Below are 22,636 nucleotides of genomic sequence, written 5' to 3' on the forward strand. Positions count from 1 at the left end.
TTAATGTTAAATAAAAAGCAAAATATTAATAAAATCTTTATTTAATTAAATGCATGTTTTAACAAATCATGTAATATATTCGTATATCAAAATTTAACACCATCAAAGGTATGAAAGTATGTTTTTTAACGATTTAGAGGTATGATTTTTCATAACGGATTAAATATATGAATCTGAATAATATTACCGATTAATTTGTGCAAACATAATAAACACTAAAAACGTTAATGCAGATTCATACATTTTCCATTTTAAATTGCACATCAGTGTTTAACCTCAGATACCCATTTTAGAATGATGAAATAAATGAGAAGACTTAAAACAACAATTCCTTTTGTATTCCGAAAGTATTTTTAAATGGTAGTAATATTTAAAAAATATATTTTTTAAACATCGCCGACTGTATGTTTGAATGCCATTTTCTAATTCCCTTAATAGTTTACAAAGGAATTTGGAAAAAATTCGACAGTATTCGAAAGCTAAAAGTATAATTCGACACAACTTATGATCAATATTTGTTCTAATACACATATTTAAAAAACTTGTTACAAAATATGTACTTATAAAATCTTAGAATGTCAAAATAGGTCCTTCTCGGTGATCCAAAATATCTGTAAATTAATAAAAATTGTATTATTTTGTATAAAATTATGTATTGTAATAAATACCTTTTGCTATGCTCCACCAAGGCAATGTTACATACGTTAAAAAAGCGTTCAAGGGAACTGATTGTGCTCTTTTGTTCTCTTTCCAGAAGTGGAATGTTTGTGTGAATCCCCTCATTGTCCACAACGGATTATAAGCACCATCATCCAGTTCTGGAACAAAATAATATATCTGGAATATAATAATATTATATATACATGTTTTTGAGTAAAACTGCAAAAGGAGTATGTTTGATTCATTATTTTTTACATAGGAGTACAGAAACCCCTTACCATGACTCGCTTTTTTCTGGACATCACACCAATAATAAATGTGGGTCCCATCTGGGGTGATTCTTTTGGGCGGACTGATATGCCTGACGCCGCCCTTCTGATTATTTATCTTCTTACTCTTCGGCAACGTGCAATAACTATATACATTCTTAATACTAAGTTTATTGTAATTACCATCAATATTATTATTTACTTTGACGGTTTCTCGATTATTTACATCGTTTACCACAATCTTACATTCAGTCTTACGGTTATCATTTGTTCTCGACATATTGTCCGATATGCGATACTTGCTGGGGAGCTCCTCCTTGCCGTTCACGTTTATATACGGGTCCTCATCTTTCAGTGACTTCTGCGACGCTCTGCTCGGCGGCCTATCGTCACCGGACTCGTTATTCAAACTTATTGCGTCGTCGGCAATCTCAAATTCCGTGTTGTAATTCGCATTCTTGCACTTCTCCTTCGGCTTTTTCTTCGGCTTCGATTTGCTCTTCTCTTTGCCGACCTCAAATTCCGACTGTGTCATTAAGCTGTTTATTTGAGGGGTGCATTTGCAAGGCGTGCCCGGCGGTCCTAGAGGAGCTCGTTCAGCACATAAGGAAGGATGGCGACAGGTTCGATCGTACATCTCCAAAAGTGTCACCGAGTCCCTTTTGGTCCTCTTGAAGCAACCGCAGCAATTTCTTCCAGATACAGAAGCAGGACGAGATTTCTCTACAACCAAAAACAACCAAGTATTAAATTGCTGAACAATACTACTGTGACTAGTGAGTTAGGTAAGTATTGTCGGATCGGAATCTAGTCCTGCTTCTGAATTTCTGGATAAGTATTCCCGCATCTTTCATAAACTAGCAATGCCAATCTGGATTTGGAAATGTGTGTAACATTTAAATTTTTTTGAAAAACTCATGCAACTAATCAATGAGAATAAAATGAGATGTAAAAATATTAATAATTATTGATGAAAAAATACATAATATAAAACATTTTTCTAATATTTATTCACAATAATTTTACAAATACTAAAAAAAATCATTTTCAATAATTAATAAATAAAATAAAAATATAACAGGATTAATTAAAACTAAAAAATGTAATCAATTAAATGTTAAGAAATTCATTTTAATTTAAAATTTGTTATAAATACTATACTAATAATGAGAATAGATAAAAAATAAATAACAAAATTTGACATTTTGTAAGATTTTAAGTTTTAATTTATATTTAAAACAATTTAACTAATACTTTTAAATCAATTTTAGGTAATTAATAATACAAATATTAATAATCACATAATAGAAAAAATTTATATTTAAAAAGAAATGAGTTAAACAAAAATTATAAATTTTTACACATATTTCTCATTTTATTACAATTATTATATTGTATTTATAAATAAATAATTTATTAACTATTTTTTGTATTTTTAACTATCAAATATAAAAATTAGTCGCACTGAATTTTAAAGAAGCAGGAACTTTAAGACATAACAAAATCTTAATTGAAACTGTATTTATATAGAAAATCACTAATAGGATTTCATAATCAAAATTTTATTTGGAAGAAATTTTAAAAAATTATTTAAAATTATTTTTTTAAATTTTCACTAATCACTTTTTTATATGTAGGTTTCTAATGTATACAATAAGTTCTAAAATATAAATTGTTCTACCTATGTGTTTATTAATATTCATCTAGACACATCTACCTCTAGTTCATAATTTGTAACTTACCATCTCTTAAATCTCCAGCTTCGATCTCACTAACACCATTATCTATACAATCCAATCCTTCACTCTCCGACCTTGCTTTCACATCAAGCTTCGACTTCCAGCCACCTCTCACAAAATTATTGATATTAGCGCTAGGATCGCTCAGCCTCCTTTGGTTCCTGTACACGTAAAACTCCTCAGGATCCTCTTCCCAGTCAGAGTCCCACATGTCAGTTGCACAGAAACCCGGCTCAGAAGTCGGCGTTTCGACTCCGGAACCCTTCGGTTTGGTAACAGCCATCTCCGCATGACCTTTGCCTTGAGGACCCTTCATACGAACAAATTCGCACCGTTGTGAGGCGGAGTTTGAGAAAAGACCGAAGGTCATGCGCTGAGCCATTTTCGTACTGAGACTCGATTGCTAAAATGAACGGATTAAAGGTTATCTGTTAACTTAAAGTGTAGACTTACCCTAGCGTCGTACACTTTCTTTAAAGCATCGTAACGGATCGATCCGAGGAATATGACACCTTGAACTGATCCAGATCTGTCGGATGCCACTAACTCGACACACACCATTTCTCCGTCCCTGACGAGAATATCGTGGAAGACTTCATCGAAATTGTCCACCATGAAGCAGATGTGGGGGTAAGTAATCTCCTCCACTTCCCCCTTGGTGTCCATCCTTCTTCTACTTGGAGATGCGTATACCTTTTGCGACAGTCGCTTTAAGACCTACAATACGAAGTTAAGTTGTGAATTGAAATATCTTCACGTTGCTTACTTGTAATTCCTTTGGACTGGTTCGGGTGCAAATGGCTAACGTTAAAGTATACTCGAACTGGTGTATGATTAGGTTGAGATAGACTGTTTCTTCCCAATCTATATCAGGGTCTCCGATTGGTAGCTTTCGGCTGTCCTTTCGGAAAACGTCCACTTCAGTCTGCAAATTGATAGATAACGCAATGACCAATTTCTATTGTATAACCAGTATTACCTCAAACTTTGGTGAGAATCTCGACGATCCCTTGACATGCTTTTTCCGAACGAAAAACAACAAGTCATCACAATCCATGGTGGATTCGTTTTGGAAAAGGAAGTGCCGCACGAACAAATCTGTCCAGTAGGTTGTTCCTTGAAGCATTACGAATCCTGACTCTGAAGAAATTAAATCATAATTATGAATATTGTGAAAATATTATTATTTTTTAAAATTAAGAGAAGCAAGTTTTTTGGAATTTTAGTTGATTAAATACTTATAATATGTATTTGTACATTTGTTGTATGTATGACATTTAAATATCAAAATAAATAAAGCCAATAAGAAGATACAATGTGCATGCAATAAGTATTTTTAAATAACACTGCGACCCAGTTTATTTGAAAGATAAAGTACGTTTATCACATGATTTTTAGCCTGTTATTGCAAAATCATATGTCAATGTAGTTGAGTGCATTCTGCAGTTCTTTCTTCAAAATAAATATAACAAATGATCACAAATTAATATAAATGGAAACGATTATTTACCATCCTTCAACAGCTGCCGCATTTCCTTTGTCCTTTGGAAATTGATCTCCTCTAATAACTGCTCCAACACGGTGGGTGTTTTCAAAGCGGAAGTGTTCGCAAAAGCCATTTCCAAAACCGCAATCTAAAATCGTCGAGGAAAAACGGCAGAATCTTCTTTCTGTCACAACATTTTCGACACAAATAATGGACTTGATGTTTCTGTGGCGGCAGGGCGGTGTCGATTCTCCTCCAAGCACGGCATGTGACTAAATGGCTAGAGCGGACGGAGGCGGCCGCGATCAATATGGCCCCCGAGTGCGCTTGCGAGTTTCGATTTCTTATTCGGCGCGTCTCTGTTTTCGTTTCAGAGAATGCCGCCCCTTTCGATTAGAAATATCAGTTGACATACATACATAATGTGAAATTAAAATCCACAGCTCTTTATTATGTATGTCCTTATAGAACTGATTATAAAGAAAATAAAATAATTAATATTTAAAATAAGATATTTTTTTCATCCATAACAGTTGTTAATATTTTACAAACGTATATTTCTTGTGAAATATTGAAATTTTAATAAAACATGAGTTTTTATACACATATACAACAAAAGCCATTATATTATATTATATTATATTAATTTAGTCATTTACTTTAATTATTGATTGAATTGTAATTGTTATAATGGTTAATTATATTTTTCCGATTCAGAAATGATGATTTGGTATAATAATATTCGGGGATTGTGAGGGAATTTTAGTTTTTGTTTTATTTTCTATAGTTTAAAAAATAATAATAAAAAGACAGTTCTAACTTTTTAAAAATATTTTATTAGTGTAATACTTATTAGTACATAAATTTTAGTCAATAAAATTATACACTCAGAAACAAAAAAATTATTTATATATATATATATAATTTAAATTATGTGATAAACAAAAATTATTTCTAATTTCTATAATTAATATAACATATCAAATTTTGGGAAATATAAAATTTATTTAAATATGGAAGCTTTTCATATATATTTCACAAATTTCAAATTATACATGGTAATCAATATGTAATATCTATAGAATTAAAGAATAAATCAGAATGTGAAATTCACTCAACAATTCTACTAGTAAATATTGAGTAGAGTTGTAAATAAATTTCTTAAATGGAAATAGATTATAAAAATATAAATTATATTGAATTTTCTAATATTTTTTCAATTTTTGTCTATAATTTTCCACATTTTTTGCAGACATTTCAATTTCTGCCTCTATATCTTCTAAGTTCCTTTTAACCTCTGTATTTTTAATAATCCAATTTTTGATATTACCATCAACTCTCTCATTTTCAAATGTTTTATGACATATTTCATATCTTAATTTTAACTCTTTTTCCTCTTTCAAAGCATTTTTGAGTTTAGACTGTACCTCACTGATCTCATCAGCCACAGTGTCACTGAAAAGTTTTTTCTTTAGATCAGTTAATTCTGTTTCTTGATCTTTAGTTTGTTTAATAAAACTTTTGGTATTGGATTCCATATTTTTGTTGTTATTTCTTGCAATTGTACAACACGACTTTATTTGACTTGTTTCAATTGACTGTAGTTCACTAATGTTTGTTAGTTTCTGGATCAGTTCGAGGTTCTCCAATTTTAGATTATCTAATTTCATTTTGTTTTCGGCCTTCCTTCTCGATTCCGTCTCCAGTTCTTGTTTGAATTCCGTGTATTCCATTACCGCGTCCTGAAGTTTTTGTGCGTTCAAATCGTAGTTGTCTTCATCAATCAATAATTCTTCCGCTATTTCTCCAAAGTTTAACTCCATATCCTCCATCGTGAATTGATTTTTTTATCCCAAGAATCTAATATAAACTTTCAACTTTGACGTTTATCTTTTCTAATCTGTTCAATGTTTAAATATTTCCCCTTTGGTTGTTGGCGAACCTGCTATCTGCAGGATATATTCGTTAAAATTAATTATTAAAAAAAAGTTAAAATTAAATAATTATTTATGTACTACACTATCACCTAAAACTATGAGTAGCCTTCTAATACATTTCTAATTTTTTTCACAACAGAATAATTGACTTTTTCTTTTTTGTTAGGTTGGCCAACGTGGCGTTGTTTGTGTTGGTTAGGTTGTGTTTGGTTGGCCGACCGTTTTCCGCCGAAAACATGACGAAAAACAAGCATTGCATGCTGTGTTTTTCCTCGTACGGAAGAATTTTGAACATCCACGAGGTGTATTATAAGGAAGCGCATCCAGTTAAGGATGACCTTGTCGAGTTTCTCGGCAATCATGTAAATACAACCTGAACCATTGGTTCTCTATTTGTTTACAATAATGGTATGTTATAGGTTTCACAGTTCTTGCAAGACGACGATTCGCTGTGTCTTACATGCAAAAATGTTGTGGGAAATGTTGCTGAAATTAAAAGGCTCGTAACACCATTGGTATGCCGTACACACAGGGATGATCGGGATGATCATAAGAAAACACTTGACTTTGGCGATTTGTGGGAGAAAGTGGGCAAGGCCAAATATGAGGCCACCCCTGACACTGAAAATGTCATGTTAAGGATAACTCCCAGTTATTGCACACCTACATCATCATCATCCCCAGAAAATATTTTGTTTGTTAGACATGCCCTTCCGTATGATCCTTATGTGGAAGAACTAATTGAGGAACGTGAACGAAAAAGAAGCTTAAGCCGAGCGAGTATCTCCAGCTCAAATATTGAAGTTGCTGATATTATGAAAAAGAGTGATAAAAGAAGAAAATCAACATCACATAGGCCACATACTGTAGCTACAGATGAAAAACCGAGGTCAAATTCTAGACGTCAGTCGAGGTCCAGAAGGGGAAGACCTAGGAAATCTGATTTTGAATCTGTTATAAATTTAAGAACATTGATCATTTGTAATGAAGTGGGTTGCAATGAAATCTTCTATAATATTGATCAATTCACTATGCACAAGAAATTCATCCACAATGACATGCTATTATACACATGTGATCAGTGCAATTTTAGGTATTCTAAAAGGCAAGTATTAAAAATATTCTTGAAACACAAAATTAAAACCCTAAAGAATATCAAATTTCTGGATATTTTCTGGTATTCATTCAAAATTTAAATACCTTCATTTTTATTATTAATTTATCTGTATTTCAAATGGTTGTCTAAAGTTCTTAATAAACAGCGAATATCAAAACGCCCTGTGAATTTCATATAAATAATATAATAATAAATTCATACTACAGACATTTCTTTATGTTTTTAACAAAATCGTTATTTCAGGGAACATCTAGAAGACCATAAAACAGAATGCCACGACCAATACCATTACAATTGCTTCATGTGCGGTACGGAAGTATTCACAACGACCAATCTGCAGGTCCATATCCGTAACCATCTGCGTTTTTCTGTACCCTGCGACTACTGCGACAAATCGTTCCTTAGTGAGCAAACGTGCTCCGCCCATGTACGTTCGTGCCATCGAAACCGCCAACGTGAACCCAAATCGAAGATTTTCATTAAGTATAAGATCGAGAAGGACGGATTTGAGGAGAAGGTGGTCGAGGAGCCGACCGGCAGAATTAGTCCGCCGATGATCCGAATGATCCAGGTCGGCAAAAAGAATTGCGAATTGTATCTGGAGAGGAGCAGGTCGGAAGAAACTGAAATGAGACCGATTTTGGAGTCCATGGAAAACAACTATTAACAGATTGTTAGTGAATGTCTAGGTTTTCTTGAAATATAGCTCTTTATTTACAATATAGGTAATTTTTATACAATTATGAACAGACAATATTAAAATATCAGTTTTCAGAGTTGAGTTAAATATTTCTGTTATTAAAGAACTATAATTCAGTACTTTCCCAATATAGGTTATCAAATTGTTTTATGTTTCTTTATTATTCATTTGAATATTCTGTTAATTTCCACAACTATATATTTTTATCTATATCTTTATCTATTTGTTTATGTATATGTATGTATAGAAGTATACACAGGATGTTGTGTATTAATAATTCTAAGACTGTCCCCGTTTGTCAATTTTATTTTAATTACATTCATAATAATTATATAAACGTTTTAATTTAGATAGGGATGCTATTATAAAATAGAAATTAAGCAATAGTCGAACTTCTTAACTTCGGATTTAAAATCGTGTCTTTAAATATTTGATATATAAATAGGTAAAATATTACCAGCAGAAGATACTGTAATCTGCAAAATAAATGTACCATGTTTGTTAATTACTTCTTTCCACTTATAAAAAATAATCTAACGCTCTTGTATTCTGGAGCTATTATTTCTTTGTTTCGTTTTAATAATGTATTATGATTGAAGTAAATTCATATTCTAAAATCTGAAGAAACCTCAGTTTATTTATGCTACAATTTTGCTAGAGTCGTTTGTTATTTCATAATAAATATATTATGAAACACACTCAAATGTATAGAAATAAAGAATAGTAAGTTAAATAATACATCTATTTTGAAATTTCTAGGCAATTTTAATTTATGACCTGATGTTATTTCTTTTCATATATGCGTTACATGTGCCAAATTTCAAAATAAACAAACATTGTTTTCCAATAACCGTTCCCTATACATCTAATATTTACAAATAGTCTTTTCTTGTAGTGTGTGTTTTCAAAATGTAAACTATGTATTGTGAAATGTTAAATGACTGTAAGACTGATATAAAATACAAACTCCATTTACAAATGTGTTTATTAATTTTTAAAGGTAATTTATCAATTTATAAACTTACCATAGGGACCATGAGATTACTACACACATATATGAATGCTTATTTTAAAAGAATTTACTCATAATATATGTAAAATATGCACAACATAACATCTTAAAAATCTAAGAAAATATGAATTCATCCCTTCAAAGTACCCTTTGTTTATACAAAAATGATAGAGTATTATAAAAGGTATATTTTTTTACAATTTTCAAAATATATAATAAAATTGCTGGAATACATTAATCTTTGTCAGTTTAAGACAGAGAAATTCTACAAAGACACCACCAGCATTAAGAAGATTTACTAAAGAAAACTTTAAATTAACGAGATGTGTGCGAAATGCAGTGAGAATTATAGTACACCTGAGCTAATAGTTTATTAGCGGTTTATAGATTGCACGTATTAATTGATATATACACTTCTTCACTGCACTAATAAAGATGTAAATGATTAATTTTATCAGTGTTTGTGGAAAAAAATAATTCATAAATCATTATTCTTATCAAAAATAATAAAAGAAATGAAAAGTATTACTCCAATGCTACATCGCATTGTTCATAATCAAATGTTGATGGTCGCGGTCGACCGATGCGGTGCTTTTAAAATTGACATACACTACTTGAAATAAATTTTTAAACGCACACATCTCATACTTCATTACCAATATAGGTAAATAATTACAGACAAGATCAATTTGATCAAGTGAAATAGAAATACTACTAACAGAGTGCGGAGAAACTGGTTGGAAACAACCACTAATTTAATATAATACTTCCAAGGAAAATAGGAGACGATATTTCTATCAATTCGTAAAAAATAAGGACGCCCTTACCCTTTGGAATTCGAAACATATATACATATTTTTGTTTAAACTGAAACTGTATTAGAAAATAAACATGATAATATTAAAATTATTAGAAATCGATGTTGTTTTTTAATACTCTATATCTATCTTGAAAATGGGGTTTTATGACAAAAATAAATTTCCTTTCTTCTCCACATAGATAATTTATGATCCAATAAATACTAATCGGTGATTAGTAATTAAATGGAAATAAGCTATAAAATTAATCTCTGAATTTGAACAATAACACATTTTAAATCATAAACATAATTTGATCGCATCCTTGGTTTAAACAAACGGATTTATAATTAGATAACATTTGTAAATAATATTTTTATGCTCTGAAAATGCGTTCTTATTATTTATTTGGATATTTTATTTGTATAAAATTAATTGTATGTATAAATTTGGTCCCTTGTTTTCTGTCAAAAATACATTGTTTTGTTCCCCAGGTTGGATCCACCTTGTCGTGGTCCTGAGGCTCAGTACCACTCCACAAACCAGTGGCAGTGGATGATCTTCGGATCGGTGCCCGGAGAGGGATTTTTAAACTTTCCCCTCTTTGTCCCCCCCAAAAAAAACATTGTTTCGTTATTCCACCACAGAAATTACTAATTACTCTAATTTTTATGTAATTGTAGAAGTGCTAGTGACAATATACGATCGAGTCTTACTCCGCCAGATAACGGTATAAGTTTTAACATTATGATAAAATTAAAAAAAATGTATATATATATATATATATATATATATAATTGATTAGCAACTAGTAATCTGTCGTTTTAGTTTGATTAAAACACATTCACAATAATAAGCTTTATTACAACAAACATAAATGAACCCTCGACATCTAAAGCTTATCTGCCCGGTTCTTTCTTAAAAACTGCCCCGATTATCAAATGTAAATCCTTCAGATTTGTTTACAAAACAAAATAGCCTAAATATATGTGCATCGGTTCATCGGTGAAAATGATGACGCACATCATATATATATATATATATATATATATATATATATATATATATATTGTTCGTTATAACCATCTATAAAAGGTGAAGCAAAGATTCAATGAAGTATAGTTTTAAATTAAATTTCAAAACTCTTCAATTAACAAATTTCTAGAGATATTAAAACTCAATTGTTATGTTGTAGAATTTTATCTAGAACATCTGGATGTTCCATTTACTAGACAATTTTTTATTTATAAGTTTTAACATTAAATTAAAAAAATCATGTAAAATTTTAATACATTGATTGTACCCAAGCTTAATTAAATATAATTACTTGAAAATATATTTACATGAAAGTTACTTAAAGTAGCTAGTATTTAAAGTTGTACTTTATTACTAGTGTCGATATATGACGGAATAATTACGAAATAATAAGAAACTTTCTAGATTTTGATCACTGATTATTCACAATGATACTATATCTCGATTTTTTTAAGTGAATTCGAGAAGTTTTTTTAAGAGCGTCTTAGTTACTTAGGTGCCCTCTATATTTCTCTATTATATATAATCGACTGATCTACATCTACATATTATTGAACTAAATTTAATTTGAAATTAGCAATCGCATAGTATCTTTGATAAAAGAAGTACCTCTAAGAGCCTAATTTCCATACATTATAATTTATTATCACAAGTTTTATCAATGAAATATAAGCGCTTACTTACAAGTTTAAATATAGTTTAAAATAAGCTTTATATTAATTGCATTTAGTAGCATATCTGTATATAATTATGCGATTATTATTTAATACTTTTGGTTTTAATCTATAATTCCTTAAAGCGTGTAATTAATGATCCATAAAACTTTAAGCTGCCCGCTTGCTGATATCATTGAATAAATATAAAAATCCTTATTTGGATATTTTAAATCATGCGATTTGTAGCATTTAAGTAATACCATTTTTACATAAATTAGCCAACTTCTTAAAAATAATATTATTTATACACTCATAATTTGATATTATTCTTAACTACAATTAGAGATGAAATGTGTAGAATGTGACTATTTTTTAGAAAGGTGATAAATAAGGAAAAATCATTGTCCAATAAAGATAAGTTAATTCATTCATGTTTAAAACATTCATATATTTTTACATGTACATATCTGCTGGAATTCTAAAACGATCACACCATTGACCCCACAACTTTATACTTTGTTGAGGCTAAGTTTCTCTATGAGTGTGTAATGAAACTGATGAGTAGCACGAATTATTTCATATGTATTTTAACCACTGTTATTCAAAAAATAAACGAGTCATTATGGCACATTTCGAAATTACTTTGGTTCTTTAATTTTTACTACTTCAGCAATTTATGTTTGACTAGAAAAATTATTTTTGGAAAATGGTTATGGATTATTGATTAAGTTCTAAAAATTGAGGAAAGCTTCTATTAATCCACCACAATTTCATTAAAAAATTAATGCTATTAATAATAGTAATAATTAATATTGTATATTTTTTAAATAATATCAGTACATTCCAACTACATATTAAAAGTTCCAAATTATATAATTTAAAAAATGTGTAATTTAAACTATAACTATAATATGTTATAATCTAAATATAATAACACCTAAGCTACTTCTATAAAATAAGTTAATATTAAGAAACTTTTAGCAAGGTAGTAATTGTATCACTTTCAAGAATAAACTAACTTAGTTGTAAAAATGTATAATTTGACATTAAGATATTTATTTGGAACAAATCCTCTTAAGCTTTATTGATACTTGTGAAACAAACATAGGCATTAGTAAAATTTTTACAATCTTTTGATATGGAAAAAGATTATTATAAGGCTATTTTTGTATTAAAATGATGCTATTCTCAGAATTTTCTGAATGATATGCCATAATAAGTCTAATCTATTAATAAATATGATTTTTATGCAATTTTTTTATAACCTAGAGTACAACAGTACAAAAATAAAATGTACAATCAGTACAGTCCCTAAACCTAAATAAAATTTGAAGGTTCACATTTTTAAAACATATCTAGTTTTAAAATTAGTTTTGGTTAAAACCTAATCCTATTTGTAGGACACTGCATCTGTGATAAATTGAACAAAATAAGATATAATTGCCAAAACTAAAAGTAAATCTGGGTATTTACTAATTTTAGATTTTCTTCCCCTAAATTATTAATTTTGATTTTGTTTAGAATTACATTGGTTTTAGAATTATTTTGGTTTTAAGTCCCAACGATTAAAACAATTCTCATGTACTATTTTTAAACTACTTTCATTGAAAAATATAATGGATCGTAAAATGAATCATAATGTAATAAATATAATTTATATTTAATTTTTTAAATGCATTTTAAAGAATTTAAAAAAATACTGATATAAGAGGATTACTAATTACAAAAAATATTTTATTGGTGCTATATTTGAAGTGAGTATTATTATAATTTATAATTAAATTGCACTTTAACATTAAATTAATAGATAAACAGATAGATAAATGTAATCATATAATTGCACATTTAATACTTCTGGTTTTTATCGGTAAGACTTTAAAGCCTTATTAATAATCCCTAAAACTTCTCAGTCTCTACATGTGGTATCATTAAACAAATAGAATAATTAATTTTACATTATTTGATTTTTAACTTTTTTAACTGTAGGTATTATATATAGATAACTGTAACTAGTAACACCTTAGAGTAGAATCTTAATCAAAATAAATGCGAAATGTGGCTGGTCACTGAAATAGCACATATATTTATAAAATAATTTATACATAGGTTTAGACAAAATTGTTAATATTTTGTTGGGAGCCCTTTGTTGGTTATAACCACCTATAAAAGGTAAAGTAAAGATTCAATGAAATCGTAGTTTTAAATTAAATTTCACAACTCTTCAATTAACAAATTTCTAGAGATATTAATGATCACTAACTATTAACAATGATAGTACAGCCCCCAGTTTTTTTTATAGTTTTAAATTGTATATTACATTTTTTAAATTTATTAATAAAAGGTAGTGTGTATTAATTAAAAGTTTTTTTTTTGTTTGGGGGACAAAGAGAAGAAAGTTTTAAAACCCCTCTCCGGGCACCGATCCAAAGATCATAACCATAGTGTTACCATGTATGATAAATCATACAAGGGGAAAAGAACGTATATTTGCATTTACGGGTTATGCTGAACCGGAAGACAGAACTGTCAACTGGGTTCGGAAGAACAAGACCAATCTGAGGAACATAAGAGTTCTTCCTGGGGATGGATTACAGGATCCGTTAGCTCCCCACTACCACTGGTTTGTGGAGCGGTACTGAGCCTCAGGACCACGACAAAGTGGATCCATCCTGGGGATTAAAAGTAGGATTAAGTATGAATTAAAAGTAATACAATTACTGTTGTCTACAAGTTGAAAACAGCTGGAGGTGCTCTATATTTCTCCCTTTAATATATTAAAACTACTCATCTACATCTACATATTATAGAACTAAATTTAATTTGAAATCAGCAATCCCATAGTATCTTTGATAAAAGAAGTAGCTCTATCACAAGTTTTATCAATGAAATAAATTATAAGCGTGTAAGACCTTACTTAAATTACCTTAAGTTAAAGTTAAATTATTAAACAAGCCATTAATTTTTTAATTTAAATTTATTGTTAGTTTAATAATATGACAATTTCTTGTTAAGATTTCATTAAAAATACACGAATATCATATAATATTTTAATATTCTATAATTCCTAAAATTTATCAATAGATAAATTATAACCTAAATATAATAACACCTAAGCTTCTTCTGTAAATTGAAACTTACAAACTATTAATACTATAGACTGATGAGAATCCCTCTCTTTATAGGTACTTATGTATATTTTTAACATATTTAATTTAAAATTAATATAATATACATAACATATCTAATTTAAAATTAATAATCCCGTCTGTACAGGATCTGAATATCCCTAGATTAAATTTATTACATTTCAATGAAAAAAAGTGTAAGATCTTAAAATATACTATATAAGTACTGATTAAGTTATTAAGTGAGCTAAAAACTTCTTTGTTAAAATGTAATAATTCAGATCCTCTATAAAATAAATATATATTAAAACATGTTAGAATTTAATATTTTAATATTATTATATTCTTATTTCAAATATTCCTCTTTGGTATTTTTTGTCTACATTTTAGTTAAATTACTTTTTTTTTTCTTTTGTTTCATTTAGAACAAATATTCCTCTGATTTTAGTATTTATACATTATTTCAATTATTGAAATTTCATTCGAGCAGTTTAAGAATCCCTAGAAATCTGAGACAAGAGACAAATGACGTGAAGAATCGTTCTAGTGGTAGATCGAAGAAAATCGTCTGAAATCGTCTGAAAACTGCATGTGACAAATTTGTATAGCAAAAGATCCTTAGCATATATGTTCCCAGACTAACTAAAATTCTAAATTTACAATGGGTCTAAGAAACATAACTGGAACAACGAGAAATTGTTTCTAGTTAGGCCGGCAAGCCTGACTGGAGACTACCACGTATGAACTTAAGTGTACCACTTATATATGTACCTAATAATTGAGCAAACGTTCAAAATTTAGTGTAAGTCAATTATTTTCTACGATGAGTTTCTTCAACAATAGCATAGTTGAGATTTGTGAATTAATGACAAAATTTTCAGAAACTTCTAAGATAGATATAAAGTTTAATCTGTGTCATAAAGCAATAAATATATTGATACGTTTAATGTGATATACTTTAACCAGAGTAATAAATTATAAAATCTCGAAATCATATAAAAGGAATCATTATTGTTTCAATTGTCAGTTTGTGTTTCGTGTTTGACTAGCTAGACTTAGAGTAGTTAGGCCGAAATGAACAGTCTAATATTCTTCGTTCTTGTGGGACTGTCTGGACTCGCAAGTTGTGCTCCACCTGCTGTTGATGAATGTTCAGGAAAATCTACTCAATGTCCAAATCCAGATGGACCCGACTCAGTCTACATTCCTCTTGAAGATTGTACCAAATTCTGTCAGTGCAGTAACGGCCAAGCAATCCTCCACCACTGCCCAGGTATTCTTCACTTCAACCCAGTTTTGAATGTTTGCGATTATCCACAAGATGCTGGATGTGAAAAATCAGGCAATACAACTACTAGTGTTGCAACTACCACTAAACCAAGCCCAACTCCACTTCCCGTGACGACACCGGGAGGAGACAAATGTGTTGATGTTCTCCCATGTGATCCCGAATGTGGTAGTGGTAAAACTGTAGTTGCTCTGGAAGATTGTTCGGAAGCTTGCGAATGTTCAAATGGTATTTTAAATCTAATAACTTGTTCTGAAGGTTTGCATTACAATGTTAAAGAAGAGAAGTGTGATTTCCCAAACCTTGCAAATTGTGAACCAGGTAATATTACTACCATCATTCCTACTACAACTACTAGCGTTCCTATTACTACGCCCACTACTACTACAACTAAAAAACCTCTAGATGAATGTTCTGAGAAATCTGCTCAATGTCCAAATCCAGACGGACCCGACTCAGTTTATATTCCTCTCGATGATTGTACCAAATTCTGTCAATGCAGTAACGGCCAAGCAATCCTACACAACTGCCCAGATGGCCTTCACTTCAACCCTGTTCTGAATGTATGCGATTGGCCTCAAGATGCTGGATGCGGAAATACAACTACCACCTCTGCTTCAACCACCTCTGCTTCAACCACCTCTGCTTCAACCACCTCTGCTTCTACCACAACAACCAGTGCTCCAGTTACCACACCAAGCACCACTACAACTCTTAGACCTGTAGATGAATGCACTGACAAATCTGCTCAATGTCCAAATCCAGATGGTCCCGACTCAGTCTATATTCCTCTCGATGATTGTACCAAATTCTGTCAATGCAGTAACGGCCAAGCAATCCTCCACAATTGCCCAGAGGGCCTTCACTTCAACCCTGTTCTGAATGTATGCGACTGGCCTCAAGATGCTGGATGCGGAAATACAACTACTACATCTGCTTCAACCACTTCTGCTCCTACCACAACCACCAGTGCTCCAGTTACCACACCAAGCACCACTACAACTCTTAGACCTGTAGATGAATGTACTGAGAAATCTGCTCAATGTCCAAATCCAGATGGACCCGACTCAGTCTATATTCCTCTCGATGATTGTACCAAATTCTGTCAATGCAGTAACGGCCAAGCAATCCTACACAACTGCCCAGATGGCCTTCACTTCAACCCTGTTCTGAATGTATGCGACTGGCCTCAAGATGCTGGATGCGGAAATACAACTACTACCTCTGCTTCAACCACCTCTGCTTCTACCACAACCACCAGTGCTCCAGTTACCACACCAAGCACCACTACAACTCTTAGACCTGTAGATGAATGCACTGACAAATCTGCTCAATGTCCAAATCCAGATGGACCCGACTCAGTCTATATTCCTCTCGATGATTGTACCAAATTCTGTCAATGCAGTAACGGCCAAGCAATCCTACACAACTGCCCAGATGGCCTTCACTTCAACCCTGTTCTGAATGTATGCGATTGGCCACAAGATGCTGGATGCGGAAATACAACTACCACCTCTGCTTCTACCACAACAACCAGTGCTCCAGTTACCACACCAAGCACCACTACAACTCTTAGACCTGTAGATGAATGCACTGACAAATCTGCTCAATGTCCAAATCCAGATGGTCCCGACTCAGTCTATATTCCTCTCGATGATTGTACCAAATTCTGTCAATGCAGTAACGGCCAAGCAATCCTCCACAATTGCCCAGAGGGCCTTCACTTCAACCCTGTTCTGAATGTATGCGACTGGCCTCAAGATGCTGGATGCGGAAATACAACTACTACATCTGCTTCAACCACTTCTGCTTCTACCACAACCACCAGTGCTCCAGTTACCACACCAAGTACCACTACAACTCTTAGACCTGTAGATGAATGCACTGACAAATCTGCTCAATGTCCAAATCCAGATGGTTCCGACTCAGTCTATATTCCTCTCGATGATTGTACCAAATTCTGTCAATGCAGTAACGGCCAAGCAATCCTCCACAATTGCCCAGAGGGCCTTCACTTCAACCCTGTTCTGAATGTATGCGACTGGCCTCAAGATGCTGGATGCGGAAATACAACTACTACATCTGCTTCAACCACTTCTGCTTCTACCACAACCACCAGTGCTCCAGTTACCACACCAAGTACCACTACAACTCTTAGACCTGTAGATGAATGCACTGACAAATCTGCTCAATGTCCAAATCCAGATGGTTCCGACTCAGTCTATATTCCTCTCGATGATTGTACCAAATTCTGTCAATGCAGTAACGGCCAAGCAATCCTCCACAATTGCCCAGAGGGCCTTCACTTCAACCCTGTTCTGAATGTATGCGACTGGCCTCAAGATGCTGGATGCGGAAATACAACTACTACCTCTGCTTCAACCACTTCTGCTTCTACCACAACCACCAGTGCTCCAGTTACCACACCAAGCACCACTACAACTCTTAGACCTGTAGATGAATGCACTGAGAAATCTGCTCAATGTCCAAATCCAGATGGACCCGACTCAGTCTATATTCCTCTCGATGATTGTACCAAATTCTGTCAATGCAGTAACGGCCAAGCAATCCTACACAACTGCCCAGATGGCCTTCACTTCAACCCTGTTCTGAATGTATGCGACTGGCCTCAAGATGCTGGATGCGGAAATGCAACTACTACCTCTGCTTCAACCACCTCTGCTTCTACCACAACCACCAGTGCTCCAGTTACCACACCAAGCACCACTACAACTCTTAGACCTGTAGATGAATGCACTGACAAATCTGCTCAATGTCCAAATCCAGATGGACCCGACTCAGTCTATATTCCTCTCGATGATTGTACCAAATTCTGTCAATGCAGTAACGGCCAAGCAATCCTACACAACTGCCCAGATGGCCTTCACTTCAACCCTGTTCTGAATGTATGCGATTGGCCTCAAGATGCTGGATGCGGAAATACAACTACCACCTCTGCTTCAACCACCTCTGCTTCTACCACAACAACCAGTGCTCCAGTTACCACACCAAGCACCACTACAACTCTTAGACCTGTAGATGAATGCACTGACAAATCTGCTCAATGTCCAAATCCAGATGGTCCCGACTCAGTCTATATTCCTCTCGATGATTGTACCAAATTCTGTCAATGCAGTAACGGCCAAGCAATCCTCCACAATTGCCCAGAGGGCCTTCACTTCAACCCTGTTCTGAATGTATGCGACTGGCCTCAAGATGCTGGATGCGGAAATACAACTACTACCTCTGCTTCAACCACTTCTGCTTCTACCACAACCACCAGTGCTCCAGTTACCACACCAAGCACCACTACAACTCTTAGACCTGTAGATGAATGCACTGAGAAATCTGCTCAATGTCCAAATCCAGATGGACCCGACTCAGTCTATATTCCTCTCGATGATTGTACCAAATTCTGTCAATGCAGTAACGGCCAAGCAATCCTACACAACTGCCCAGATGGCCTTCACTTCAACCCTGTTCTGAATGTATGCGATTGGCCTCAAGATGCTGGATGCGGAAATACAACTACCACCTCTGCTTCAACCACCTCTGCTTCAACCACCTCTGCTTCTACCACAACAACCAGTGCTCCAGTTACCACACCAAGCACCCCTACAACTCTTAGACCTGTAGATGAATGCACTGACAAATCTGCTCAATGTCCAAATCCAGATGGACCCGACTCAGTCTATATTCCTCTCGATGATTGTACCAAATTCTGTCAATGCAGTAACGGCCAAGCAATCCTACACAACTGCCCAGATGGCCTTCACTTCAACCCTGTTCTGAATGTATGCGATTGGCCTCAAGATGCTGGATGCGGAAATACAACTACCACCTCTGCTTCAACCACCTCTACTTCAACCACCTCTGCTTCTACCACAACAACCAGTGCTCCAGTTACCACACCAAGCACCACTACAACTCTTAGACCTGTAGATGAATGCACTGACAAATCTGCTCAATGTCCAAATCCAGATGGTCCCGACTCAGTCTATATTCCTCTCGATGATTGTACCAAATTCTGTCAATGCAGTAACGGCCAAGCAATCCTCCACAATTGCCCAGAGGGCCTTCACTTCAACCCTGTTCTGAATGTATGCGACTGGCCTCAAGATGCTGGATGTGGAAATACAACTACTACCTCTGCTTCAACCACTTCTGCTTCTACCACAACCACCAGTGCTCCAGTTACCACACCAAGCACCACTACAACTCTTAGACCTGTAGATGAATGCACTGAGAAATCTGCTCAATGTCCAAATCCAGATGGACCCGACTCAGTCTATATTCCTCTCGATGATTGTACCAAATTCTGTCAATGCAGTAACGGCCAAGCAATCCTACACAACTGCCCAGATGGCCTTCACTTCAACCCTGTTCTGAATGTATGCGACTGGCCTCAAGATGCTGGATGCGGAAATACAACTACTACATCTGCTTCAACCACTTCTGCTTCTACCACAACCACCAGTGCTCCAGTTACCACACCAAGTACCACTACAACTCTTAGACCTGTAGATGAATGCACTGAGAAATCTGCTCAATGTCCAAATCCAGATGGACCCGACTCAGTCTATATTCCTCTCGATGATTGTACCAAATTCTGTCAATGCAGTAACGGCCAAGCAATCCTACACAACTGCCCAGATGGCCTTCACTTCAACCCTGTTCTGAATGTATGCGACTGGCCTCAAGATGCTGGATGCGGAAATACAACTACCACCTCTGCTTCAACCACCTCTGCTTCTACCACAACAACCAGTGCTCCAGTTACCACACCAAGCACCACTACAACTCTTAGACCTGTAGATGAATGCACTGACAAATCTGCTCAATGTCCAAATCCAGATGGTCCCGACTCAGTCTATATTCCTCTCGATGATTGTACCAAATTCTGCCAATGCAGTAACGGCCAAGCAATCCTCCACAATTGCCCAGATGGTCTTCACTTCAACCCTGTTCTGAATGTATGCGATTGGCCTCAAGATGCTGGATGCGGAAACACAACTACCACCTCTGCTTCAACAACCTCTGCATCTACCACAACCACCAGTGCTCCAGTTACCACACCAAGCACCACTACAACTCTTAGACCTGTAGATGAATGCACTGACAAATCTGCTCAATGTCCAAATCCAGATGGTCCCGACTCAGTCTATATTCCTCTCGATGACTGTACCAAATTCTGTCAATGCAGTAACGGCGAAGCAATCCTCCACAACTGCCCAGATGGCCTTCACTTCAACCCTGTTCTGAATGTATGCGACTGGCCTCAAGATGCTGGATGCGGAAACACAACTACCACCTCTGCTTCAACAACCTCTGCTTCTACCACAACCACCAGTGCTCCAGTTACCACACCAAGCACCACTACAACTCTTAGACCTATAGATGAATGCACTGACAAATCTGCTCAATGTCCAAATCCAGATGGACCTGACTCAGTCTATATTCCTCTCGATGATTGTACCAAATTCTGTCAATGCAGTAACGGCCAAGCAATCCTCCACAACTGCCCAGATGGTCTTCACTTCAACCCTGTTCTGAATGTATGCGACTGGCCTCAAGATGCTGGATGCGGAAACACAACTACCACCTCTGCTTCAACAACCTCTGCTTCTACCACAACCACCAGTGCTCCAGTTACCACACCAAGCACCACTACAACTCTTAGACCTGTAGATGAATGCACTGACAAATCTGCTCAATGTCCAAATCCAGATGGTCCCGACTCAGTCTATATTCCTCTCGATGATTGTACCAAATTCTGTCAATGCAGTAACGGCCAAGCAATCCTCCACAACTGCCCAGATGGCCTTCACTTCAACCCTGTTCTGAATGTATGCGACTGGCCTCAAGATGCTGGATGCGGAAAACAAGTTAACACAACTACTACTTCCACCACAACCACCAGCGCACCTGTTACTACAACTACTAGTATAAGCACCACAACTACAGTTCCTTCTAGAGCTGTTTGTTTGGGACAGGAAAAACATTGTCCTGCTGTTGATGGTGAATTCCCTGTTTACATTCCTTTGCCAACTTGTACCAAATTTTGCGAGTGTTCCAACGGTATCCCTTATGAATTTGATTGTCCTGCGAACCTTCATTTTAATCCAGAGTTGAATGTTTGTGATTATCCAGAACGTGCTGGTTGTACAGGACTAGGAATTTAGAAACATGTAAAATTTGTAAAATATATAAAAATATGTTATTAATATCTTTTAAATATATGTTATTTGTAAATTTGTATAGGAAATAAAGATGTTGAAATAATCATTTAATCTATTTTAATTCAGCCGACACATAAACGGTCTAACTGACCGTTGCCAATTAATCGACAGGTTAACTAAAATATTGAATTGTTTCAAAGGAAAAGTTAGAGATATCTTCGTAACTGTAATGAATTTTAATGTTATTGGGAACTGTAAAATCTTTTCTTTATTTGGCTTAACATCAAGATTACTAATCAAATATTCAATGAAAACAATAGGTAAAAGTAAAAGCCTATTATTCACAAGAACAACATTAACTTGATGAAATGAAAATGAAGTCAATTTCATAAACACAATATGTGTGTTTTTAATTTCAGGATACATGTTTTCATATTCAAATAATCTGTCAACATAAATCGACACATTTCATTTTGGTTATCATTACGATGGAAAAGTTATTAAGAGAAATATGCCTTACCTTTTTTGTCTTAACTAAAAAGGTTTTATACAACATATAGTCAAAGTTGTGAATTCTTACCAATTTACTTACAAAGCCACATTTCCTAAAAGCTAATTATTGAAAAAATTTTTAAA

General features: G+C 33.9%; 3 protein-coding genes across 4 annotated transcripts; 2 read left to right on the plus strand and 1 right to left on the minus strand.

Moving 5' to 3' along the window:
• Positions 1-23: 23 nt before the first annotated feature.
• LOC109597969 (uncharacterized protein KIAA0930 homolog) lies at positions 24-4,402 on the minus strand. 2 transcript variants are annotated; one of them, XM_020013759.2, is made up of 8 exons: positions 4,179-4,402; positions 3,648-3,808; positions 3,435-3,593; positions 3,122-3,385; positions 2,672-3,071; positions 939-1,652; positions 669-818; positions 24-611 (listed from the first exon to the last, which is right to left on the minus strand). In XM_020013759.2, the coding sequence occupies exons 1-8, from the start codon at positions 4,285-4,287 to the stop codon at positions 571-573; spliced, it is 1,998 nt and encodes a 665-aa protein (XP_019869318.1). In that variant the 5' UTR covers positions 4,288-4,402; the 3' UTR covers positions 24-570. The 2 variants fall into 2 exon arrangements, with proteins under 2 accessions (XP_019869318.1, XP_019869319.1); XM_020013760.2 differs by lacking the exon at positions 939-1,652.
• On the plus strand, positions 3,169-8,891 carry LOC109597970 (zinc finger protein 713). The gene is made up of 4 exons (XM_020013761.2): positions 3,169-3,298; positions 6,258-6,453; positions 6,511-7,196; positions 7,452-8,891. The coding sequence occupies exons 1-4, from the start codon at positions 3,282-3,284 to the stop codon at positions 7,873-7,875; spliced, it is 1,323 nt and encodes a 440-aa protein (XP_019869320.2). The 5' UTR covers positions 3,169-3,281; the 3' UTR covers positions 7,876-8,891.
• Positions 8,892-15,607: 6,716 nt separating this feature from the next.
• Positions 15,608-22,106, plus strand: LOC109597929 (uncharacterized). Its single transcript, XM_020013712.2, has one exon. The coding sequence runs from the start codon at positions 15,608-15,610 to the stop codon at positions 22,001-22,003; it is 6,396 nt and encodes a 2,131-aa protein (XP_019869271.2). The 3' UTR covers positions 22,004-22,106.
• The last annotated feature ends 530 nt before the right edge of the window (positions 22,107-22,636 follow it).

This window comes from Aethina tumida, chromosome 7 (genome assembly GCF_024364675.1).
Source record: "Aethina tumida isolate Nest 87 chromosome 7, icAetTumi1.1, whole genome shotgun sequence".
Lineage (NCBI taxonomy): Eukaryota > Metazoa > Arthropoda > Insecta > Coleoptera > Nitidulidae > Aethina > Aethina tumida.

Coding starts and splice junctions, on each gene's coding strand:
- LOC109597970 (XM_020013761.2), top strand. Junction 6,454..6,510: donor TCGAGTTTCTCGGCAATCAT/GTAAATACAACC, acceptor GGTATGTTATAG/GTTTCACAGTTCTTGCAAGA. Junction 7,197..7,451: donor AATTTTAGGTATTCTAAAAG/GCAAGTATTAAA, acceptor TCGTTATTTCAG/GGAACATCTAGAAGACCATA.
- LOC109597969 (XM_020013759.2), bottom strand. CDS start 4,287: ATGGCTTTTGCGAACACTTCCGCTTTGAAAACACCCACCGTGTTGGAG. Junction 3,594..3,647: donor GATTCTCACCAAAGTTTGAG/GTAATACTGGTT, acceptor ATCAATTTGCAG/ACTGAAGTGGACGTTTTCCG. Junction 819..938: donor CCAGAAAAAAGCGAGTCATG/GTAAGGGGTTTC, acceptor ATTTTGTTCCAG/AACTGGATGATGGTGCTTAT.
- LOC109597929 (XM_020013712.2), top strand. CDS start 15,608: ATGAACAGTCTAATATTCTTCGTTCTTGTGGGACTGTCTGGACTCGCA.